General features: G+C 34.7%; 3 protein-coding genes and 1 non-coding gene across 4 annotated transcripts; 3 read left to right on the top strand and 1 right to left on the bottom strand.

Moving 5' to 3' along the window:
* Nucleotides 1-4,407: 4,407 nt before the first annotated feature.
* On the top strand, nt 4,408-6,695 carry LOC125807325 (exocyst complex component EXO70H1-like). The gene has a single exon (XM_049487023.1). The coding sequence runs from the start codon at nt 4,652-4,654 to the stop codon at nt 6,524-6,526; it is 1,875 nt and encodes a 624-aa protein (XP_049342980.1). The 5' UTR covers nt 4,408-4,651; the 3' UTR covers nt 6,527-6,695.
* A 5,187-nt stretch (nt 6,696-11,882) lies between these two features.
* Nucleotides 11,883-13,785, top strand: LOC125807333 (ankyrin repeat-containing protein At5g02620). Its single transcript, XM_049487030.1, has 3 exons — nt 11,883-12,204; nt 12,307-12,716; nt 12,865-13,785. The coding sequence occupies exons 1-3, from the start codon at nt 11,886-11,888 to the stop codon at nt 13,741-13,743; spliced, it is 1,608 nt and encodes a 535-aa protein (XP_049342987.1). The 5' UTR covers nt 11,883-11,885; the 3' UTR covers nt 13,744-13,785.
* A 649-nt stretch (nt 13,786-14,434) lies between these two features.
* On the bottom strand, nt 14,435-24,630 carry LOC125807323 (probable NOT transcription complex subunit VIP2). The gene is given in 15 exon segments (XM_049487021.1): nt 14,435-14,783; nt 14,878-15,022; nt 15,198-15,239; nt 15,323-15,375; nt 15,462-15,881; nt 16,388-16,573; nt 16,689-16,777; nt 17,376-17,459; nt 17,549-17,752; nt 20,331-20,712; nt 21,317-21,466; nt 21,468-21,496; nt 21,570-21,678; nt 23,644-23,787; nt 24,493-24,630. Coding segments are annotated over 14 exon segments (1,971 nt in total). The 5' UTR covers nt 23,662-23,787; nt 24,493-24,630; the 3' UTR covers nt 14,435-14,723.
* LOC125808084 (small nucleolar RNA snoR35) lies at nt 21,570-21,650 on the top strand. The gene has a single exon (XR_007441683.1). It is a non-coding gene; the product is annotated as a small nucleolar RNA snoR35 (small nucleolar RNA).
* Nucleotides 24,631-26,398: the final 1,768 nt, after the last annotated feature.

Genomic DNA, 26,398 nt, shown 5'->3' with positions numbered 1-26,398 from the left:
AAATTGCTTATATTTGACATACATCTTGTCAAAATTTGGCTCATCAGTAAAGTTCTTTGATAAAAAAAATCTATCTAAAAGGATACCAACATAACCAAATAAATTACGTGAAATTTTCCGTCGAAAATTAGGGATTTTGAAATATTGATAATACGTGTTAATGGAATGGGAAGAAGGCACCAGATCCACTTAATATGCCAGATATGGAGGGTTAGCAAGATTAGCAAATTAAACTACATTTCCTTGCCAAAATAAAAAAGGAAATTGTTGCTTGTTCCGATACTTACTCCTCATTGGTCGATTTTTAAGAAAGAAGGTAATATATTTTTATATTTTTATATCTTTATGTTCAACGAACTTGTCTTCGACATATGGAAACATCAATCTTAACGAACATGAGTTTAGATCTTGTGCGTCGGTAGTCCGTAGATTAATTGTTTAATTCCTAGCTAAATGTAGATTAAACACTTTCTTTTTTTAAAAAAAAAAAGCATCATATGTATAAATTTTTAATGAAAAATATAAAATTAGAATAATGATATCTGACTTCAGAATTTAATAAGTTGATATAATGATATCAAAATCGTATTGATGTTTTAATATAATAATTATTTTTTGCTATGCTGAAATGTTAAAGAACACATCAAAAAACAATATTTTTGTATAAAAAATTTAATAAATAGATTTTGCAGAAGGTTCTATCGTTTGAAGAACTTCACAATATTCAATTATAATAAAAAAAAATAAGAATAGTGAATGAAAAATGAAAAGGTAGATATACTCTATTATTATATAAGAGAATTTGAAGCTGAAGCAGATATGTCTCTGTCAACATGTTAGTTTTCACAAAGACTTTTAAAAAAAGTATATGTATATTTCTTTTGTTTTATTTTAATTTATGTTGTTATTTGTGCATTTTAAAACTAAAATTACAATATTAAGTGCATATGTTAGTGTGTATAAATTGATAAGAATGTGGTCATTATTGTGGTGTAACTCTTGTAACCACTATTGTCATGATCTACCACTTCCACTCATTATTCTATCTTATTATACCTGGCAACTTATGTAATTTTTGGGCTATTCAATTATCTAATTTAGTTCCCCATAATCTTTCTATTCATTGTCACCTAGAAAAGTATGATCATACCTTGTATTGATAGGAAGAAACAAAGAAAAACATTCTAAGTCTTAATTCTATTCACGGTATAAAAAAGAATAATTATATTTTGAAGAAGGTGTTCTATTTGTGGACCTTTGACTCTTCAACTAATCGGTGTATATTATGCCGCAATGAGCCCGAATCTCCTTAAAGAGAGTGAGATATCCACACCTCAACCTGAATATTTATTTATTTATTTTTTGTCATTTTATTTTTAACTATAATTTATAATATTTATGATATATTACTCCAACAATTTAATTAGTATACAATTAAATTAGAAAAAAGTGAAGCCCTTGAGGCTCCAAGTATTTGTTTTTATAGTTAAGTCGGTCCTGTAATTAGGTAGAATAAAGACAAAGTACGTACATTGAGACAAAAACACTATTTTTTGCCACATGCATGAACGACGATGTTACTGTTTTATTAACACCGACTTTACAATTCTCTGATATCAGTAATTAAAATGAATTGAAATTATTTATGTTTTAGTTTTCACATATTAAATTATCCAACTGATTTTCTATATATAATAATGAGCTCCTTTATAACTTACAGCCAAGACAAATTGTTTCCATATAGAAATTTAATAGTGGGACAACGAAACTTAGTAAGCAAATAATAAGAGGGACTGAGGGAGTTACTCAAATGGTAAATACTTTTCAATTTCAATTTTAAAATTAATAAATATTTGCTACTTACTTAAAAATCAAGTAATTGACTGTTTAAATTTTTAATTAATTATAGTATTACTACAATTGTTCACGAATAACATTGACCTACTAGAAATGGTGAAGCCAAATATGATTAAAATAATACAATCACTGTCATAAATTTGGAGCTAATCGAGATTTGAGGGGTAGAAAAGTCTCACATTATTATAATTTAAAAAATACTAGTAACGGCAAAGTCCAACATTATTGAAATGGTCTACTCAACCATATGCTAATATTATATACACTTGTATGAGGGTGTAATAATGAGGCAATAACAAGTTCTCTGGTTCAAGATAAATGAGATTAAGTAATCATTATCATTGGACGAAAGATTAAGATATATTAAATTACTCCCCATGATTTAAATTATTTTGGAGTCGTTTAGTGTGAGTTCGTGAGGTATCAGGAATAATAATTTCAGGATAGGATTATTTTTTTTATGTTTTATTGAAAGTATTAGGTAGTTTTTGAATTATTTATCCCACTATTTTTGTCATAGTGATAAAATAAGTTATCTCATATATAGAAGCGGAGCCACCTAGTACTAAGGGGTTCATCTGAACCCCCTTTGGCAAAAAATTATATTAATTATACATGATTAAAATATTTTTTTATATATATATAGTAGATGTCGAACCCCCTTCGTCTACTTTGTGTGTCTATTTCTACAAATTTTGAACCCCTTTATTGAAAATTCTGACTCCGCTACTGCTCATATATATGATGAAATAGCTTACCACGAGATTAATTATTGTGAAATAACTTATTCGGCCGACCAAACGACCCTTGAGACTTTTGTTACACATTAAATCATCCTTCATCTTTCCTCAAATTACCTTTCAACTGGTTTTGAAAAAAATATATTGTATAGATCATCTATTGGAGCAAAATAGTCAATATCTTATCAATCTCCCAAGTGTTTGACTTTTGAGCACATTGGCTTGGCTACAAGTCTAAAACAACATTCATTTTGATCAAGCGTTCAACTTAAGCTGCTTGGTGCATGTTGTTATTCGTAATGAATTCTTGACCTTGACTTTAATATTATTTATTAGAATCAAATATTTATTATCATGTCCAAAACTATTATAAATAAGCATAATTTTTACTTTTTAACTAAATTCACCTACGTAAACTTATGTTTGATTGTGCCTCTGACCTCGACCTCGGCTACTTCAATTCTCTCGTGGGCCTACGTTGGTCTTATCCAACAAATCTTTATAAATCGAAGGGTACGTGTACTTTTGTACAATTGATTTATCTCTTCTTTTAATAATATATACAACACTCAATCTTTATCCTTTTCTAAATAATAGTATTATAAACTAATCTATTCTCTTCCACCAGAAAAAATATAGAACATTCATAAAAATAAAAAATAAAAATTTTATGGGTATCAAACGATGAAACTACTTACCAATCTGGTCTCAAAACAATTCAATGAGTTTTACTTTCCTTCATGAGTACCAAGTTTTAGGTTAAGTACCTATTAACCGATCAAAAGATTAACAGGTGGCGGTGATTTGCATCCAAGTCCCATTTAAAGTTAGTTTGTTAAAAAGAAAATTCGACCTAATTTCCTTTTCTTGCAAATTTATTTCAAACATCAACATCAAACGATCGAGTAATGGATCTTATCAACTTGCTTACTAGTTTTCCTCCTATGTTCAAAACTTTTTATCCCGGGTTTGACCAATTTTTTTTTTTTTGAGAGTTTGATCAAATTTTTCTTTCAAAGAGTAAGTACTCTCTTTGTCCCAATTTACGTTATATTTTTCGTTTTTCGAGAGTCAAAAGAATTTAAGTTTGATCGAGAATTTACGCGTGAAATCTTTAATTTTTTTTAAATGAAAATTGTATATTTGTAAACTAGATAAAAAGTAGTATAAGTCACAATAATTGATAATTTAAAATGTGTAAAAGATATATGAAAAATTTATAATCAAAGTTAGATTTATTTGGATCTCAAAATTCCTAAAGTGCCACATAAAATAAGACGGATATAGAATAATAAAAAGTAGACTATAGAAGTTTGATCAAAATGAATTGTTTTATTTTAACTTTTTACTATATTTCATGTATCTTAATTTGATTATACACAAAATATTAAAAATAAAAGAGATAGAATTTTAAGATCTATGAACTCAAACTTACAAGGTGAAATATAACAATTAAGAAGTTATTAAACTTAAGAAAGTGGGCAGGTGTCAAGTAACTCTCCTAAATATCTGATCATCTAATTTTAGGATGATTTTTACTTCATTTTAAAATAAAATAAAATTAAGAGGTACTAATATGATCCCAAAAATGAAAAAAATTGTACGTCTCAATTTATTTGTTAAATTTTTGAGATTTCATTATTAAATCTTGATCTTAAATTCAAACATAAAATTCATTATTATGTCATATAAGTTGAAGGCCTATTTCCTTTTATTATATTTAGTGGAACTGTGGACCTTTACGAATCAATTAACTGTGGATATGAATAATTACAAAAAGAAGTTTATTACTGCAGACTGCACACTGCAGAATTCTTTCTTCTTCTTCGCCTATTTCCATGTCTCTTCCTTCTCAGTTCTCCTTAGGTCAAACTTTCTCAGCCTTACTTCTATAAATACCCCTATTTTTCACTCATATCCCCATCAAACTCAATTTTCTTCATTCATCGAGTTTCTAACTCTCTTTCAACCTAATAAACTAAAGTAAAAGAACTTCCTTTGTTTACTTGAATCACTGCTTCTTGAGTTTTTTTTTCAGTTTTGCACGAAAAGAAATGACTGGGTTTTTCTCTTTATCAAAACATTCATCCCCTCCACATGCTTCTTCACAATCCACAACTCATAAATTCAGTGACACTTTAATGGAGGATACATTAAAGAACGCTGAAGAAATTATTAAAAGATGGGATCTTGATGAGTCCAGCTCAAATCTCTTTCAAGATAATAGAACAGAGGCTAAGCAGTTTCTGGATGCTGTAATTGATTTACAACATGCTATGCAGTTTGTTGTAAAGGAAAGTTCCACCTCCCAATTGCTTGTTCGAGCTCAAAATCTAATGAAAATCGCCATGAAGAGACTTCAGAAGGAGTTCTACACCATTTTGGCCGGAAATCGATACTTTCTCGACTCGGAAAGTGGGTCAAGAGAATCCACCAGGTCCAGTGGTTCGGATGAAGATCAAGGTTCCGAAGATGATAATGCTGAAATTGAAGCTCGTTTTGCTGAGATTTCAATTGCTGATGAAGGTGAAAAGGTTTCTGTAGCTGTGGATCTGAAAGCTATTGCTGATTGTATGATTGAAGCAGGGTATGGAAAAGAATGCTCCAAGATTTACGAACTTAATCGAAAATCTGTCATCGAAGAGACATTGTATTACTTGGGGGTTGAAAATATTTGCCCTTCAACCGTTCAGAAAATGGAATGGAAAGATTTGGAGAAGAAAATCAAGATCTGGTTGAATGCTGTTAAAGTTGCTGTTAGTACTCTGTTTTACGGCGAGAGGATTCTCTGTGACCAAGTTTTCTCCATCTCCGATAGCATCAGAGAGTCTTGTTTCACAGGGATTGCAAAAGACAGTGCTCTAACTCTGTTCACCTTCCCGGAGATGGTGGCGAAATACAAGAAGCTATCTCTAGAGAAAATGTTCCGTATTCTCGACCTCTACGACTCTATTTCTGAACTCTTGAGTGAAATTGAAGTGATTTTCGGCTTCGATTCTACGGTTGCTGTTAAATCTCAGGCGCTGACCTCCATGGCCAAGCTACGAGATGCTGCACGAGCCATGCTGGCGGAGTTCGAATCGGCGATTAAGAAAGATTCATCTAAAGTAGTGGCTGGTGGCGGAATCCACCCTCTAACACGCTACGTTATGAACTACCTTATTTTCCTCAGTGATTACAGTGGACCCGTCTCCGATATTATCGCCGATTGGAAGGCAGTGGTAAAGTCACCGTTGCCGGAATCTTACCTCTTGAGTCCAATAGCCGACGACGGGGACTCACCGTCTTGTATCGTTTCCGTACGACTCACATGGCTTATCCTCGTTCTCCTCTGCAAACTCGACGGCAAAGCAGGGTTCTACGGTGACGTTCCGTTATCCTATTTGTTCTTAGCAAACAACCTAAACTACGTCGTTTCGAAGGTCCGACAATCCAGCCTGAAGCTCCTATTAGGACCCGATTGGCTTTCAAACCACGAATCTAAGGTAGAACAATACATGGCGAATTTCAAGAGAATGGGTTGGAGAAGTGTCATGACGTCACTGCCGGAGAATTCAACGGCTGAGATTTCTCCGGCGGAAGCGAAGGAATGTTTCTGTAAATTCGGTTTAAGTTTCGAAGAGACATACTGGAAGCAAAGATCATGGGTTATACCCGACCCGAAACTCCGTGATGAAGTGAAAATATCATTGGCGAAGAAGATCCTTTCGGCTTATCGGCCATTTTACCACAAGTACGGTGAAAAGGTGGCGTGGATGGAGAGTGGTGGCGGAGTGGAGTCAATTCTCAGATTTGCCCCTGACAATGTGCAAAATTACTTATCCGATTTATTTCACGGTTCTTCAGAAAACTCCAGTACGACGTCGTCATCGCATGGGTCATCTTCACGGTCGACCCCAACGTGGTCATCGCCACCACAAGGCCGTTGACAATAATTAATAGTACTTTCTCCGTTTCCGTTTACGTGGCATCCTTTGGTTTTAGTGAATACTATATATATTGAGGCGTTGAGTATTCCTACACTATAGAGTGAATGCAGACATGAAGTATTCTTTCATTTGTGTAAAAGATACAAAAGTTGTACATTGTTCATTTTGCAATTTATTAGTACATAAAAATGTCAATGATGCTATGTTCTATATTTTCTCATCATCAGAATAAAGGCTGGGTTATTTCTTTATGTTGAGTAGCTTTATGAAATTTGAAATTATATATGCTAGTTCTAAGTTTGAATTATCAGCTACGATTGCTGATGGTGGAAGTCGTTATCATTTTTTGCTTTATTCGAAAATCAATTGCACAAGAATAGCTCTTACCTATGCATCCAAGGAGGATTTTGTCAAACTAGGAATTGCCCTTGACCAACGGTACTTTATTGTCTATTTAGTTTGATTGAAATCCTTTCTAGTGGGTTATTATTTTGACTACAAAAGTCACAAACTTGGTGGCTGGTGCCCACAATTATGGTAGGCAACTTGGTACGTTACGATAAGAGTCGCATATGTTGATTGGAGGTGTTGTAGAGTCTAGACCATTCAAAATCAACTGAAACAATAACAAAGTAAAAGTACAAGACGAGTCACATTTGGCTTTATATATGTCCGTCCCCATATAAGTAAACTTTCTATTGGATTGAGACTATTTACGAAAAATATTGTTATCTTCCTGAATAACGATAAGGTTGGAATGCAAGTGGTTGTTGCCTGCCTGGTACAAGTGCATTAGTATATACGCCAAATTAACATTACTATCCTTGCAAATTCAGTTGTCCTAATATTTATTGATAATAATTCTATAACAATTAGTATGAGTTATGACAATCATTACATGCAAAAATTGACTGCTAATCTACTTCATTGATTCAATCAATTATTTAAGATCGTCAGTATTAACGTCTGAAAAATATGGCAGTTAATGATGTACCTTATTTACTAAATTCAATCCTATTGACATGCAATTCAAATGGACCCATAAGAAACTTTTTCAAAATATTTCTAAAAAGACCTTGTTTGACCCAAGTCAACTTTAGCTCAAGCAACCTTTTTAGGTGGACTAAGATTTTGCTCATTCATTAGTTCAACTCATTTTAACTTGTTCTAAATCAATTCAACCGCTCATTTGACACTACGATCATTAAATGACATCTCAAGCTAATAAAATAGGATGTGAATTATATGATTTTTTAAGTATTAATTATATTATTTTTACAGTACTAAAAAATTATATTATTAAAGATAATAGAATTACTTGACTATTTTATGAGAATATTAAGGGAGTATTTTGATGGTGCATTACGAACAATCTTTTCAATTCAATACTTCATGAATAGAAGTATGGCATCTCAATTGGGCTCAGCCCATGACAGGACCATTCTGGGTCTGTATTCCAAGTTTATCATCAGGAGCTCGTAGTTTGCTTGGGCCTGGGGTTGGACAATTAGATAGATTAGTTCCTCCATAGAAAATTGGAAATTTCGAAGTAGGTTGTCGCTCATAAATAGGAATATAAAGCGTTAGCGGACCAATGGTCATGAAAGGTATGGCATCTTGAATTGGACTCGACCCATGAAAGGACCATCACTATTAAGACTAGCAAAACACACTTGTCCATTACTTGAAAATTAATATTTTTGGTTCTATATGTAGATAACTTGAGACGGAGAGAGAATCATATTTAGTACTCTCTTCGTTTAAAAAAGAATGACCTCCTTTTTTTTTAGTCTGTTTAAAAAAGAATGACCTTTTTCTTTTTTTGGCAACATTTTAATTCAGTTTTCCACGTGACATGTTTAAGGTCACAAGATTGAAGGACAATTTTGTACATTTTACATAACTTTAATTTAGGACCACAAGATTCAAAAGTCTTTTTTATTTTCTTAAACTCCATGTCAAGTCAAACTAGACCATTCTTTGTGAAACGGAGAGAGCAATAGCTTTTAGTGCTTTGAATGAAAATCAGCCACGCTTGGTTACTATTCTATAATTCCACATAAATAAAATATATAGATTATGAGTCAATATATGTATTTTATTATACAAAGTAAACTCTATTAATAGTTTTTTTCGATCAGCATAACTCTAATCATCGACCGAAACGACTTAAGAGGATCCATGCATTCTTTAGCTTACACCATTTATTTGACTGTCGGGAGGAAATGTCAATTGTTCATAGTTGGACAGAAAAAATTATTTTTGTAAAATTTAGTATAAATTATTTTCCCTCTTATTTTTTTTAATTTCGAAAGAAATTATAGGACTGTCAAATTATGCACACATCCATTTTTTAACCCAAAGTTCATTTCGTTTTGCTACTATTTTTAATTTAGAACCTTACTTATTTTTATACTTTTTACGTGTTTGTTTTTTTGGATGTCTTATGTTGTAGTTTTTTTGTTGGACATACTTGTTGTTTATACAATGCACAAGGTCAATGAGCATCTAATATCTGAATCAGCAGCTACGCACAATAACATTACATGTTAATATTATTGTAATATGTAAACATATAATTAATTATTCAGATTCTAAAATTATTTGTCTGGTATATGGATTTATTATAATTATTTATATTGGTCATGGTTGTTACTTGTTAGTTTCGGCCGTTTGATTAGAACGAAATAAAACTATACCTCTTTTTTTATTAACTCCTTAATTTGTTGTACTATATATGTTTGTTTAGGATAATGAAGAATCGGACGCTTATATCATCTATTGTTTTATTCTTAGGTTTTCAGTAATTGTCGAGTGATTTATTCTAATTGCTGTGATAATCATGTTACTTATTGCAAAAAATATGCTCATCCTTCTTCTTTTTTTCTTTAAAAAAAAATATATATAGGCATTATGTCGACGACGCTATTAAAAATAATATAAAGTAAGGATACATTTTACTCCCTTTGCTACATATATTTCGAAAAATTACTATAGGTATATAATAAATTTTCTTAGCAAAAATTCTAGCTCTCTAAAGAATAATGGTGTAAAATTTAAGCTTTAAGCGATTCCTAATACAATGTTCTGCTAGGTTGGTTTCTAGATGATCTAAAGGAGATTTTCAGAGAATTGTCTTTATTTATGCTAATAAATCTGAAATCATAGATATAAGAATCTTTTTAATTTCATATCATGAATAATCTATTTAAGTGATGGGATGAATCACTTTTGTGTAATTGAAAAATGAAAAGGGGTGGATTACAGAATGCCCACATGCATATTAACTTTAAAGTTTGATTCTGTGGGGTATTCCTAGTTTTTGCATCCCACTATAATTAGCCTTCATCACTAAGCAAAACAAAACATTTTCTTGCTTTTCATAATCACAAAATTATTATGTGTTGATTTCAACATTCATATATAACTTTTGTTTACTTTACTACTTGATGAGCAAATAATAATCCTCCATTATTAGTAATTCTTTTATTTCTTATGTCCTTTTTTAAAATAAAATAAAATGTTGAGTTTTCGAATAGAACTAGTCGATCATAAACAAATTAATGAGATTTAAAGATGGATATATATGTGAGGTTGGTAAACATAATTTAGGATGTTTCTCTGCATGACGTCTATTAGATAAAGAAATAAACATTTTAGAATAAATGAATAAACAAACATCCAATTATATGCTTTTGGACATAATTAGGATGATGAAAATCGTATTATTAATTAGTGGATACCATTAACTGAAGTATTCGAGAGAGAAAATATAATGAAGCTCATAACCTTGCATTACCCTCACGAAGAAGTTCTAATATTTTAGCCGTTATTAAAAATATCGAAAAAAATTGATTCCTTTTGGCAAGATTTATATCTGTAAATAAGATAAGATAAAAAAATAAAATAAAGAACTCATGTTTTTTTCTAGTTTCTGTTTTTTTATTTTTTGAATCGCCAAGGCTGTACATTATACAACATTTTTGTATTTTTATCCAGTGTTTGATACTCGTATTGGACCTTGACTAATTCAGATTTGTACTAAGTAACGCCCATTAAAGGAGAAAATATTTCCTACCACGACTTTCTCCATTCAAAGATCAAATTCAAAACTTCTGAGCAAGAATGAAATGTCATATCTCTTAACAATGCTCATTATAGAACATACTTACACAAGCATTCATGTTAAAATAACTAGTTAATGAAGTTCTAAATAAAGGGGGTATGTAATGTAGAAAATAATACTCTATTAAGAACATGGAATATAAGAATATAGTTCGAAAAACACACTCTATAAAATTGTCTTGAAAACATTTATTTTGGGACATTTTTTTTTACTAAAGTGATACTTATTTTGGCACGAAAGGGAGTAACTAATAAGGGGATCCACATCAATAAACACATTTTTAGTTTTGAGCCTTCTCAATAGTCAATATACAAAATTCAAACCATCCCCATCATATTTCATTATAACCAACTTTACAAAAGTGGAATCTTTCTGCTTCTTTTTTAGTGTTTAAGAGCTCTGTTTGGTAATTGACCATATATTTACATGTACATGTGTATCTCACAAGTTTGTGTGTTGCATTTGCATACATGTGCCTTTAGTGTTCCCCTTCTCTTAACCTCCTTCTACCTTTTCTCTCAACTTGTTCAAATTTATATCAGCCCCAAAAAAAACTTTAAAGCTTTTCTTCCATCTCTAAAAAACCAATAAATAGGTTGTTTTCATCACATATATATACTAGGGGCTTCTTGGATATTTAATGACAAATTAGAACAAAAACATGGAAGTTTTATTCATATCTAGGTAAATTTTACTGTCTTTTTGCTTTATATAGATGACAATCTTTATCAAAGAGGAAGGCTAAGACAAATAGTGTAAAATATATGGATTATGTTCTTTGTATAGAAAAAAACATAGTTAAAGATTTTTTTTCGACTAATCCATGCTTTTCCTTTCCTTTCATCGCTACTGTGAAAATGTTGAATTTCTTGTTTTTTCATTGGTGCAGATGATTTTCCCTAATGCATTGATGTTTACAGGTATAGACACCATTTGCCTGACTATCTTGAAAAACTATCTATTATTATTCGAAAGAAGGAATTGAAGTCATTTGTTGTTAGCAGGGCATTGATCTCTACGAAAACCTGATGTGGGAGGAGGAAATGAAGTTCAAGTTTATGTCTTTTTGAAGAATCCAGCAGTATAAGGTAGAAAAAAGTTGCTCTTTTTGGTTTCTGAATCTTTCTTGGTGTTGAAAAATGTTGTTGCTGATTTGGGTATTTGAGGAAGAGGATTTTGGTAAAGGATTAGCATTAGGCCAAAGGGTGAATTTTTTGGAGCAATTTGAATAGGATGGAGGCATCTATGCCCTCTAAAAGGATGAAGAAACAACTAACGGGGAAACGTGAAGACAGTGTCTTGCATAGATTGGCTAGAGCTGGAAATCTTGTTGAAATAAAAGGGATTATCGATAACATGGGGGATAAAGAATTGACAGAGCTGTTGGTAAAGCAAAATTCAGCTGGAGAGACTTCTTTATATGTTGCAGCAGAATATGGTTATTGTGATTTAGTTAAGGAGATGATTAAGTACTATGATCTTGCTGCTGCTGGAATCAAAGCAAGGAACGGATTTGATGCGTTGCATATTGCTGCTAAACAAGGGGATTTGGGTATGTTGATGGTAGTATAGCATCTGGATTATCATTCTCTATTCTCAAAATCTAGTTTTCTAGTGGACTTTCGATGAATCTTTTGTTTCGCTAATGTTGCAGATGTGGTGAAGGTACTAATGATGGTACATCCTGAGCTCTCAATGACTGTTGATGTTGCAAATACAACAGCTTTGCATAGTGCAGCAAACCAAGGGCATATTCAGATGGTGAATTATTTATTGGAGGCAGAGAGTAGTTTGGCCACTATTGCTAAAAGTAATGGAAAAACAGCCCTGCATTCTGCTTCAAGAAATGGTCATGTGGAAGTAGTGAAGGCCCTTTTGAATAAGGAGCCAAGGATGGCAAGCCGGACGGATAAAAAGGGGCAAACTGCACTTCACATGGCTGTCAAAGGACAAAACCTTGAAGTTGTGGAGGAGCTGATTAGAGCAGATGCTAAGTTGATAAATATCATTGACACGAAGGGCAATACAGCATTGCATATTGCATCCAGGAAAGGAAGGGCTCAGGTATGCTGTTTACTTTGCATGTATGCAGGTTTTCTTGATGTTTAGAGTCTTGGAGTTTGTTTATCGACTTTGAAAAGTTCTTCTAAACTATCAAGTCGAAAAATAAGGCAGGTTACCTGTCACTAACTATCTCTTTTGAAATATGCAGATTGTTAAGTTTTTACTTGGGCAGAACGAGACGGATACCAAAGCTGTCAATAGATCAAAGGAAACAGCTCTTGACACTGCAGAGAAAATGGGACAGGCAAATATTGCAGTCATCCTACAGGAAGCTGGTGTACAAAGCGCCCGAGCCATCAAGCCTCAGACTACAAATCCAGCAAGACAGTTGAAACAAACAGTTAGTGAAATAAAACACGAAGTACACTATCAAATGGAACACACGCGACAGACAAGAAAACGGATACATGGCATTGCTAAACGCCTAGATAAAATGCACGCTGAAGGCCTTAACAACGCCATCAATTCTACCACAGTTGTAGCTGTACTCATCGCCACAGTTGCCTTTGCAGCAATTTTCTCTGTTCCAGGCCAATACATTGAGTATCCAGAAGATGTCCCACCAGGTCATTCCCTTGGAGAAGCAAATATAGCTCCAACTCCCTCATTCCTGATATTCCTCGTCTTCGACTCCTTTGCCCTTTTTATATCTCTGGCAGTTGTGGTTGTTCAGACATCAATCGTGGTAATCGAAAGCAAAGCAAAGAAGCAAATGATGGCAATCATAAACAAGCTAATGTGGTTAGCATGTGTGCTAATTTCAGTGGCATTCTTGGCTCTGTCTTATGTTGTGGTTGGCAAAAATGAGAAGTGGCTGGCTATTGTAGTGACTATTATAGGAACAGCTATATTAGTTACAACACTAGGGACTATGTGTTATTGGGTCATAATGCATCGAATAGAGTCATCGAACAAGAGGAACATTCGAAAGAACTCTCTGGCCAGTAGGTCCTTGTCCTGGTCAGCATCAGTAGTCTCTGATTCAGATGTTCTAAACAATAAAAACAAGAAAATGTATGCTATATAAAATTTTGGAAAAAAAATAAATAGCAACTCTGTAAATCCTACCCCAAATTGTATTTTTTTTCTTTATGTCTTGTGGTTTAACAGATAGATCATTGGCTATACCATCATGTGCATACTCTTGAATTCACTTCTGGACTCAATCTGGTGTTTCTCCCCTAGTAATTTACACGAAATCAATAAATGTGGTTCCTACAAAATAAAAAATTCACCTTACCATGGTTTGTAATACACGTTTTCACCTCATTTTATCACTTAAACCATGAAAAGTTTATATGATTTTAACATGAGCACTTGATTAAATTGTTTGATTTGGTGTAAACACTCGCCCCTTGTGTCTAATCTTGGAGAAGCAAACGTGCAGTTTGAGGCGGAGAAATTACGAGAAGATTTACTTACAGTTCTTTAAAGCGGATAGACAACATGGCTTTATTCCTTCATAACTGGTAAACTATAGAGCTTATAAGGTTTGCGTGGGATCTAGGTATTGGAGTGGGGACAAAAGTACATCAACATATTAACTTTTTTTTCTGCAGGAATGGACAATATGAAGTTGTGTGGTTGAGGAACACGCTAGGTTTCACATGTTTTCGCCAACGTTCCAAAAAACGCTTATGGGGAAAAACTGCTTCTGCTACTCAACACTTATGGCTTCCCATAAGCTTTAGCCAAACAGGCTATTAGACGGTAAAAGCTTTCACAACAAGTCACTTATATTTCTATAAAATTATCCCAAAAATGTTGTTCCCATCAGCAAAAGTTAAGCTGACGGGGGAAAATGCGAGAACTGTACTGAACCTATTTTTTTCGTTTAGACTTGCAGCATCTTAAAATACAAGGGGTAAATTAATAACTGAGAAACAATACAGTAACAACGGCTGGTTGCCAAAAAGCCCAATAGAGCTGAAAACTACAGGTGAGAACTAGCTGGCACCTACAAGGATTCTGTGAATAAATGTACACTGTAAACTGAACATAATCTCGTTAGTGCTGAGGTAGAACAGGTCTTTTTTCCAACATTTCATAGTGGAGTACGAAATTATCCTGCATAGGGATTGCGGAGAAATCAGAAAACTAGAACCTCAATTCCTACAATTAACATAAATTTTAAAAAAAAAAGGTAAAATGAAATCCATACCTTGCGGATTGTCTCCCATGTGTTTGGATCAAAACAAATATAAGATCCTCTCTCATAGGCGTTGGTCTTGACAAGAGGCTCCAAGTTGGCAACCCTCATAAACCACAATCGATGTTCTCTGTGGTAAAACCACCCCCGGTTATACCTGTATGAAATGATGTGAAATTGTAAACAAATAGATTCAACAAAGAACAAAAGCAAGTCAAATAGGTCAATTATGTAGTATGTGGTATCCCAAGAAGCTAGATTGCTATCAGGAGCTACAGTAGAACAAACGAGCTCCATATAAAACCAATTTTCGTACAAAAGAAAGGACGTACAATTCATTAGCAGCATATAATTGTGCTTCATCCTTTGGCATGCTGCAAAGAAAAATAGATCAAGTTAATTCTACATTCAAATTTTATGGCCAAGAACTAGACTTGCTTATCAGAGAGAGACTCGCCTGTAGAAAATGTAAAACAAAGTGTCTAACTGAAGCTTGGAAAAGTATGCTTGCTGCAGCCAATTCGAAACATATCAGAAGATTTAAAAAGAAAAATGTAAAACAGATAAAGATAAACAGGAAAATAGAGGTCACTCACATTTAGAGGAGGTGGTTGCTTGGCATAATAACATTGTGGTACCGTAAATTCTGGATCACCCTTGGCAGGCTCATCAGACCACGGGGAACCAAATGTTTTGTGTAAATTTTCAGCAGAGTTCAAGTTCAATCCAAGAGTCGTAAGATCGATTCCAAGTGCAAGAGAAGTCAGATCCGGATCGCTCATTCTTATTACACTTAGCAAGCCAAGCATACCAAAAGGGTCAGGAGCAGCTTGAGCCTGCATGGATTTCATACCCTGATCCCTGTATGGCTGGCCTATAGCGGACATATGCGGCAGGCGATATTGAGATTGAGTCTGTTGCTGATACTGCTGGATAAGCTGATCGTATGAGCCAATACCAGAAACAGTACTTGGAGAATTAAGAGGCCGTAACCCAATACCAGGAGGTCCACCAGACTGAATCAAATAGAGTGAAAAAAGAGCAAAATATCACCTAAAGCTGTATGAATACGGACCTTGTAGCCACTAAAAATTATGCATGGAAAAAGCATCTTCATCATAATACTAACAGAAACTGCTAGCTTTCCATGTCATAACACAACTCACTCATGCTTCAAAAGCAAATGGCACTTCTGGTAAAATCAAATTACTGTTTTTGGAATCAGCCAATGTCCACAAGCACTCAGCAACAAATGTATACCAATCTCAACTCTCCCCCAACCCAACCCAAATGAGAACAAGTTAAAAACACACCCAAATAGAAACAGAGGAAGGGGAAACATATCTTAAAATTTTATTAGGAAGTCGCCAGCAAAGGGAGGCCTCAATCAACTCTTTATGCAAAGTGAATGTGACCCATATATCACCTCTGTACCCCCACCCATACACACACAAATATAAAAAGAAACAAACAGAGAAAAATAAAACGAATAATAGCAAAAAAAATGTATAAGGTAATGCACCTGTTGGTGATAACTGGAGTGTGATGACGGGAAGACATCTGAACCATGTAAATGTAGTGGATCCTGGTTGTTTACATTTGAAAAAGAGAGACCACTATTACTCACCGATGAGGCATGTTGCTGCTGCTGCTGTGAGCGAAGCGATGAGTATGTCCCTCCCAAGTTAAAACCACCAGATCTGCCCATCTGTGCCTTAGATAATGAGAGATAGGGGGCAGTGTCATGAGGCTAAAACATTCACAATTAATCAGTAATCACAACATTAAAATAATAATCCAGTATTTCAGAAATTTGTGTTTACAGAGAAGTGCTGCTGCTGCATCATAGAAATAGTATTATCATGTAGTTGTTCTTTCTGGTGTAGATCCATAGCATAATCAGCATTTCCACCTAAGCAAACATGAGAGCAATTCCATTTAGTAGACTCCTATAACATGCAAAAGCAACTGGGAACCATCTCTAGCTATACATAAAAGAAAGGGGAAAAAACAAACAAACAGACAAACTCAGACCTGGAAACAAAACTAAAGAATAAAACCCCATAAGCATGCCCAAACCATAATTCCAAGCCCTCCCAGGAGAAAAAGAGAGCAACATCCCAGATAAAATCCAGGACTAGGAAGCAAGTTTACCTTGTGGGGTACACCACCAACCACATACTAGGAATTGAGAATGCGTATCCAATAACATTAAGTTTAAAAAAAAATCAGATCCTTTTTGCAATGAAAAATAAAATCAGACTCCTTTGCGGTGAAAAAATAAACGAAGTAAATGAAAAAACTCAGAGAGAGGTATGCAAACTTGTACTTTCAGCTCCCCTAGTTGTTTCCTAAACAGGGAAATGACTCATATTACTCTACTTCCCTCCGCCGACCTTTTCTTTTCTGACCCCATCAAACAAATTGTCGCACCAAAGTTTCATCGGGGGAGTGGTTAATTAACTAACCTAAGAAAGCATGAGAAGAACATTGTGCATGCATATGATTACCTTTAAATCCTGGCAAGGCCGGAAAATCTTCATTTTGAATGCTGAATTCTTGATTTTGTTGAGCAATTTGTTTTCGCAATGAACCTGAGATCATTCCTTCCTCAGAATTCTGAATGAATAACTAAATAAAATCATTTCCACAGAATAACAGGAAGGAAAGGCACTTTGATTACCTAATTGTCCTTGAGGCCCTCCAGCAGAACTAGGACGGCTGCTTAGCTGAGGGAAATCATTGATATCAAATGGAGATCCATCATTTGAATTCACATCATTCAGCATTCCCATGGAATTAAGGTTGCCAACCGCTTGAACATGGTTCTGAGATAGTGGACCACCGCCAGTAGGATATGAATTACCAAACATAGACATCGGAGAGGCTGAATCCAGATGGTACCATTAGCACAGAAGACGGATTGACCTTACCACACAATATATAACATAGGTGCCTAAATCACCTTAAAATCTACAAATACCAACTTTATGCAGAATTAATGGCAAAGAAGCTAAAAGTAAGTTTCATTAAGTGTATCATGTATGTACATACTCAAATTAAACAGAATCAAATGATAGAAGTAAGTTTCATCAAATTGTATTAACATACTCGAAATAAACAGAATCAAATGATACTACATCTCATAAGCACTGTTTAAGTCCTAGAAAGGTTTTCAACTTGAGGTCTATGGTGAGGATAATGAACTCATCAAATGAGGAGAAAAAAACCAATTAAAGGCTCAAATAGCCAATAGCTTTATAAGGAGGTCAATGAAGAATGAAGTAGAAATGATCAAAATTAAAAACTAGCTTAATGCAAAAATCAGATTTACTTGTAACTACTCTTTTTAGGGCTATAAGAAAAAGACAAAAAAAAGGTTAATTAGGACTATCCCCCTCAAGATTCAGTTAGCGGCACATAAACCACCCAACCTCTGTAAACATACAATTGAATATGGATTTCCTCAGTTCTTTAAGGGATACTTAGCCATATGTACAGCCCAAACAAACAGTTTGCAATAAGTATAGCCCAATAATTTTTTACATCTAAAATAGCCAACATATGTTTACATTGAATTTCATCAAGCAAATTCTATTTTAATGTTATTTTTTTAAGTTCTTCCCCTAGCTACCATAGAACCCTCTTCATTTTTTTGTTTTTCAGTTTTAAAATTTGTATAACATGTTGTATAGAAGTATATAAACACTATTATACATTACATATCCATTATTATACGTTACATATAAATTATTTATAAACATAATGTATAAATAAATGTATTTGCTTTGTATAACCCATGTATCCAACCACACTATATTCTGTATGTGAATCCCCATTTCACACTCTTCGAGGCATTGGAAAGACATTAAGAAGAAAAATTCCCATAATAGTAAGGAGACCAGGCTTTGGTGAAAGCCAATCAAGCAACTCAAATTCTTTCTTCGAGTACTAGTCTGAAGAAGAAGCCATCGATCGACTTCAGAAAAGGCTGTTACTTCCAAGTTACAAGCAATGACATAACAATTATACGATGGATTGCAAATGCAGGATGCTGTAAACGGGGGTCCTTCTCGTACATATACTATCATTCACTGCTCTTCAATTAGTTTGTTCATTTCTAATAAGCACATGATATGAAGTTGCGCAATGAAATTAACTGACCAATTGTATAGCGAACAATGAAGATGTGGCTGGGAATGGTCACACGGGAGGTGAATAGTACACCGTGTTCCTAAAGATAAGTCTAGCCTCACGAATTTGAGACGGATGAAATTAGAGATCTCGGATGTTCAGAAATTCGTAGAGATGGGGCAAGCTTTGAATCTTGGAAGAGGAGAAGGAGAGTGTTTGATTCTTGAAGGTGAATGGAGGCTGCCGAACGGCAGAGGCAATTTGCAACTGGTGGAGATAGGGCGGTAGGTGGTGGTTGTGTGGTGGTCTGCGGCGGCAACGACAATTCTCAGCCGCAGCATAAGGGGAGAGAAGGAACTGTAAGAAGTGAGGGTAGGGTTTAACAGAAACTTGCCTACACCGGGTAATAAAGTAAAAAGTGCGCCAAAATTGGCAAACTGGATAATTGTGGAGGCATTGGGAGTTGGGACAGAATTATCCTTTTTTTAATCCAAATGAAGGGATTATCCTCTGCAGCTTTTTGCTTGAGGTACACAAACCACCCAGCCACTATAAATATAAACATAACCTCCTCAATGTTATGGAAATAAAGTGAAAGTGTAGATTTACAATCGATATGTACATAATTAGCATATGAACACAAATACACCCATATCCACACCTCCCTTATCCCGCTCCCCCCCCCCCCACTTTTTTTTCTTTCCTCCTAGTACGTGCTAAGCAATGAAGGTGAAAAAAGGGGAAATGAAAGGATAGCTCTTTTTTTTTTTTTGCTCAACCTTTCTATTTTAAAATTTTGATAACCTCTCTTATCTTTGTCATAGTCTGAACTGGGAGGGTCATCTCCAATCCCACTCTCGTAAGGTGGAATGACGTACAAACAGTTTCACTTTATTTCATAATGAGATAGTCATGTGTATATTTTGAAAGGCCAAGAAGGCTATGTACCACAAACTCAAAGCTAAGGGAAATGATTTGTATTTGACCCCCCTCGAGAAAAGGGAATAGCAGACTTGTAATGTCGAAAAAACTTCTATCTATAACCAACCAACCAACCAGCAAAGAACATCCGCTTATTTTTTCAACTTAAAGCTACATAAAAGATTGAGTTCATATATTTTAGGAAACCGATCAAAAGAGGATACACAAAGAAGATTATTAAATAAGTGTCTATATCCGTATCCAAGAAAGAATGAAACTACTAAAGCCTGTCAAGTATGAAAATAACGTCAGAGAAAGTTTTGGATATTAAAACCGAGAACAGACAGCATGATGAAGGGAACTAGTAAAACTAGAAGAAGAGAAACTACCAACAATTCAGGTTAATTTACCTTGCTGCAGAACACCACCCATTAGCCTATTAGATCCTTGAACATTTAAATTTCCAGAACCAGTGTTCGCAGTCAAATTTAGTCTGGAACCAAGACCGGGCACAGACAATCCTGCACCAGAGCTGATGTTTCTCCCAATGTTGCCTCCACCGACTATATTTCCAACTGAATTTGACATCCTTGGACCTGCGTTTCCCAAAATTGTGGACATCCCAAGGCCTTGAACAGAACTTCGATTACCAATTGCTGCAGAGGTTGGAAGAATCCCAGGAATAGAACCCCCAACACCATTATTGTTACTACTATATCCCGGGTTACCAACAACACTCATACCACCTCTACTTGTCATGCCAGAATGACCATGAGAACTTCCCTGGGATATCTGCAACCAGAAATAGACAACACAATGATGGTTGTGTCCTAGAGTTTGTAAATGCGTGGGTGAATAGAGAATAAGAAGAGAGGGAGAAAAACAGATGCAGGAAAAGTTCGGAAACTAATTCTATTCGATGCTTGAAATGGTACAATGTTAGTAGTATGTCTCTCAGGAGCTTTTTAAAAATCTTCACTTCCAAAATCAAATCTTCTTTCCCATTTTTCAAAAAAGCGTTTGCTCCACCATCCCAAACTATGTTTTCACCAAGTGTAGGAGACGGACCAAACCAAGAAATTATTCAAAAAAGCATTTCCTCTCCACTATCTCAAACTATGTATTCACCAAGTGTAGGAGAGAGACCAAACGAAGAAATTATCAAAATTACCATCTTAGAGGAACTTATTTTGTTATTTTCATTTATTTAGGTAATCTACTAAAAAAAAAAAAGAAATACACAAACCCGTGAAAGGGCTACCGAAATATTATTTGATGCAAAATGACCATCAGAGAGGCTATTACCAGATTGTTGGACCCAACTTAAAAGCGACATTATTTTTTTTCCATTATTTAGGTAATCTACTAAACAAAAAAGAAACAGAAATATACAAACCTGTGAAAGGGCTACAGGAATATTATTTGATGCAAAACGACCACCAGAGAGGCTATTCCCAGATTGTTGGACTCCACTTGAAGGGACATTATTTATTGCTGTGCTTCTTGAACCAAGTGTACCCGGCATGTTAGGAACATTGAAACTTCCCATGAACGTTATGAAGGCCCTGAATACTTCCTGTGAGGAAGAAGCTTTCTAGTACATTTGCTACAAAAATCAGAAAGTAGTGACAATACCGAAAACAACTCACCAGAGTGATGATAAAGAGGGGAGGCTGCACCCGATTGAGGAGAGAAAGATGAAGGAAATGAGCGTCCGGAGTTGTCAGGAAGATTTGAAGCTGACCCGTTCAGAGATGACTACAACCAAATCGGAAAAAAATTGAGTGTGGACCACTAAATATTAAAGAAGTGAGCAATACTCATTCATGCATCAACAAGACATCTAAAACTGAAGCGAACAAGAATATCTAATTCATCAGTCAAAAGGAAACAAATCATACATAGAATAAGAGCTCCACGACTCTTGTGTTCCATTATGCAAGCGTGTGCTTAAAAATGCAAACTTTGACCAAATCTAATATGTTATTGGAGTTCTCAGAACTCTCTGGCGAAACATGTTGGCTTTGTGTAGTGGTAGACAAGATATTCTAGGAAAACAAGAGCTGTCTAAATTGGCCTTTGATCATATATATTACTTTAACCAAAGTATACATTGGAACTACATTACTTACGACAACATACCTAGTGTGGTCCCACAAGTGAGATCTCGGGAGGGTGGGGTGTACACATACCTTACTGATGTTTATTGGGTTGGGTTGGGGAGGGAGGGGGGGGGGGGACCTAAATGGACATATGGGTAGATATAGTGACAGATTTAACCGAGCATATTAGAATATGATTATCGTGCTAGGAATGAAAGAAAGACTACTCCAGAGTTTGTAGCACCTAATAAATTAGTTTTAGTTAACGCCTCGTGTAACGAGAGGAAATCACATTCACGCGTGATAACATTTTTTTGTGATAAGGTAAACGTGAGAACATTTAAAAGTGAGGTAACTACAAATAAAATTCCATTCTTATAAGAAGAAATGACATGGTCAATGTAAGGACTGCAATGATTATCACAAAAGAAACCCGAGCCACCCACCACGACCTAGAATACCTGGATGTTAAGAGAGATAGTGAGCGAGAAAGAAAAAGGAAAGAATTGCATGCAACCAAAAATTCAATAGTGGACACTAAAAAACACAAACTAGCATTTACGGACAAACTATTGAAGGAGTGAATATGTGACAAAAAGCTGATCCATTGGAAAGAAATGACAATTTGCATTGAGGAAGTAACAAGTGAAGTTCTAGATGTGCAAAGGCTGCATCATACCATAAAAATCTTGGTGGTAGAATGAGGAGATACAAAGAACTGTAAAAGCACAACGGGACTATAGGAACTTACCAATAGCAAAAGAATCCTTTAAAGAACATAAGAGAGTTAACAAAGAAGCTAATATGGTTGCGCCCAAGAGTGTGGCCAAGTGGTCAATGAAGTGGGTTGAGAACCATGAGGTCCTAGGTTCAAATCCCAACAGAGACAAAAACAACAAGATGATTTCTTCTCATTTGTCCCTGCCTTACTGGACAAAGTTACTTGGTACTTGTTGCTAGAGGGAGATGGCAGGTATCCCGTGGAATTAGTTGAGCTACGCACATGCTCGTTCGGACATTACAGTTATCTAAAAAAATCTAATATGTTTTCTTTTAGAAGGTAAAGTAGCTAATATGGTTAATAGCAAAGCTATAGGTAAGAACTTAGAATATAAGTTAACACAATCAAGAGAGAAGGGATAAAACTTGGGCAAGGTTAAATGTATTAAAAGATTCCCAATGAGATAGTGAGATCAGGAGATACTATTTTTATCAATTGCCAAACATAAATTACGAGGATTAACTTTTAAAGTATAACCTCAACTAGTATAAGATTGAAGCATAATATAGTTTTTTTTTTTTGTAAAAAAAGAATAATCTAGCACATTAACAATACATAAGTAATGAACATAGAGTGCAAGTTAACCAACTAAAGATCAAAAAAAAATTGCATCACAGATAAAAATCTTAACAAAAAAAACAATATCACGAACAAAATCTCAACCCTCACAGTGAGACAGAAATAACTTTGAACACTCAATAGATAAGGCAGATAGACATGGGTAATATGTTGTTCCAAAAAGAGGAAAGAGATAAAAAGAACCTAACTGAAAAAGTAACAAATACACAAACAGAATACGAGTATCAAAATACAATAAACTCTGAATAGAAAGATGAATACATTGAGTAACCCTGACATTGTAGAAATGTCAAGAGGTCATGCAGAATATTTTCCCTGTCGTACAGAAGCTTCCTTTTCCTTTTCTTCAGAAAGGTTTTGGGAGAATAATTTTTGAAGCCTTTCCAATGTGTAATTATCAATTATCTGTAAAGCAATGTGAATGTAATAGGCAGTCAAAAAATACTATAATCTTTACCATCAACATTATCGAAAGAAGAGAACATCATAACGTATTAAAAGTTGTGGGGGGGGGGGGACTAAAAACCTTGAGACAAGCTGAGAAATCCACTAAGCACACAAATACGTACTCTTAAACATGCAAATTATAGAACATACGGTGCAAACTAGTGGTAGCAAATGGACAGGTTGGATTTATTTGGACAGGTTGGATTTATTTGGACAGATTGGGTTATTTGGACAGGTTGAAAACGTGTATGATCTAACCCACCTATATTCTTGTAAGAAAGAAATGGGCAGTTACAAGTCCTAACCACCCATGTTTAATGCAGGTCAAAAACTGTAACTAGTTGCTATGGTCAAAACGGGTTTGGCCGATTTTATATAGGTGTAATAAAAAATGTTCATGTTTTATACATAATTTACAATAAATAGTTAAAGTGGAACTTAGATTCTAATTTACTCACACATTCTACTGGATTTCCATCACAACTTTGGTTAGCTCAAACTCTTTTTCAATGTTCAATTAGATGTTAGCATTCCATACAAGAGAAAGAAAACGTTGGCACAAAAGAACAGTGGAGTATCGTCTCTGCCTTAAAATAGCTCATCCTTATAGTAAACTCTACAACAACTGATATATCAAACACAATTACAAGAGCTCGATTTCACCTTGAAGATCTTTCCATTTCATACAAGAGAAGAACACGTCAGTGAATAAGAGACTGGAGCATCATCTCTACCCTAAAATAGTTTGTCCTTATAAAAAAACTCTAGAAAAATTGAAAAATCAAACACAATTAAACGAGCTTAATTACATTAATTTTATAGCAAAGAGAAAGAGAATTAAACAAAAGGGAAAGTCATTTAAACAGGTGCAACTCATCAAGTTTTAAAACATTGAGTATGATGATTTTTGTTAAATTAGGTTTTGAGCCTACCTCACACCCCAAAAGCTAGCTCAAAGGGGGGATGATTGTCCAAGCCTTATAAGGAGTCCACCCATCTTATTAACCACCAATGTGGGACTTTTGTCATTATTTTAACACCCCACCTCACGCCCTAAGCTCATTAACCACCAATGTGGGACTTTTTCCATTCTTTAACACCCCACCTCATGCCCTAAGCACTGGTGCGTGGGCATTTTATTTTAGGGGCCCCAACATTAGGTGAGATGGAACCTAACTCTGATACCATGTTAAATTAGGTCTTGGTCTAACTCACACCCCCAAAGCTAGCTCAAAGAGAGGAGGAGTATCCAAGCCTTATAAAGAGTCTATCCATCTCATTAACCACCAATATGAAACTTTTGTCATTTTTTAACAATTTTCCCTCTCTTTTGGCTCAAGTATAAAAGGAAATGTAGTATATTTTGGTAATGGCAATTATGAGTAATGTAAAAAAGCTCACACTAATATAAATTAAATTCTCAGACTATTCACATTTTTTCTGTTGTGCAACAAAGCACAATAGCATATCCTACTACACAATCAGGAAGCATCCAGTATTACCTAAATTACTCTATTTCCATTTTTAATTAGACTGAATATCGGGATCAAGTCATTAAATCAAGAGTATCCACCACTAATTGTGTGCATTACTCTTTGGCTCCAACGGGAAGAAACTCCATGAAGATGCTATCCCTATGACCCTATCTAAGGCAATAATTAAAATCACAAGGTCTCAGTTCAGCCTCAAAGAAGACGTAAATTTCGCACTAGCAATACAACTCCAGGCTTTAGGTGGGTTTTTCAATGCACATCATTTGTTACTTCGACAGGGAATCCAAAGCAGTGTGAGTGAAACATTTGAATTGTTTCCAGTGAGCACTTGACTGCTTTTAACACATTTCCAATCCTTATTCGATCCATTTTATTAAAGGTTGAACCTTTATTTATAAAAAAAAAATATATATGCCAGTTTGATACTTCAATGATATCTAAATTACAACAGGTGAAAAGAAAAGGCTTCAAATCATTTGCTCCAACTAAATTAAAACAATGAAACACATCCATAAACTAAAAAAAACACACAAATTTACCAGTCTTCCACACTCAAGAAAACAAGTACCTAGAACATATCGCCGAAGCAAAAAAAAATAGGAAAAAACATTCTAAACAAATTAGAACCAAATTCAAACCCTAACATTTCTCCTAATCCATAAATCGACATAGAAAATCGAGAGCTGTATATGAATTGAAAAACCCAAAAAAAAACACAGAGAAAACTAGAAGCGAAGAAATGGTGCGCAAGAGAGAGCTATTACCAGAGTAGAGAAAATAGCGAAAAAAAAGCAGAGATCTGTGAGAAAGATTTGAGTAGTGATCTATGATGTTGATGAGAGTGGAGCGATAAAGATTGAAAAAAGTGAAAAGAATAAAAGGGCCGAAACTCCAAAAGCCCAAAAACAATTGTTGTTTGCCCCGAAGTCACACCACTTGGCGATTGGGATGGGGACACGTACGACTCATTGACGTAATATCTCTTGTCCGATTTTACCTCGCCAGTTTTTTGCCCATTGTTTTTCTTTATACTCGTATCAACATTTGACTAAATTTGATTTATGGATAACAAGTAC

Source organism: Solanum verrucosum, unplaced genomic scaffold (assembly GCF_900185275.1).
Source record: "Solanum verrucosum unplaced genomic scaffold, falcon-dt-bn FXZP01000183.1, whole genome shotgun sequence".
NCBI lineage: Eukaryota > Viridiplantae > Streptophyta > Magnoliopsida > Solanales > Solanaceae > Solanum > Solanum verrucosum.
The sequence above is the reverse complement of the archived record's forward strand: the minus strand, read 5'-3'. Positions and strand labels throughout refer to the sequence as shown.

Bases quoted from the DNA above. Each gene is read 5' to 3' on its own strand.
- LOC125807325 (XM_049487023.1), top strand. From the start codon at position 4,652: ATGACTGGGTTTTTCTCTTTATCAAAACATTCATCCCCTCCACATGCT.
- LOC125807333 (XM_049487030.1), top strand. From the start codon at position 11,886: ATGGAGGCATCTATGCCCTCTAAAAGGATGAAGAAACAACTAACGGGG. The intron at 12,205-12,306 runs GTATGTTGATGG...CTAATGTTGCAG, and splicing joins TGCTAAACAAGGGGATTTGG to ATGTGGTGAAGGTACTAATG. The intron at 12,717-12,864 runs GTATGCTGTTTA...TGAAATATGCAG, and splicing joins CCAGGAAAGGAAGGGCTCAG to ATTGTTAAGTTTTTACTTGG.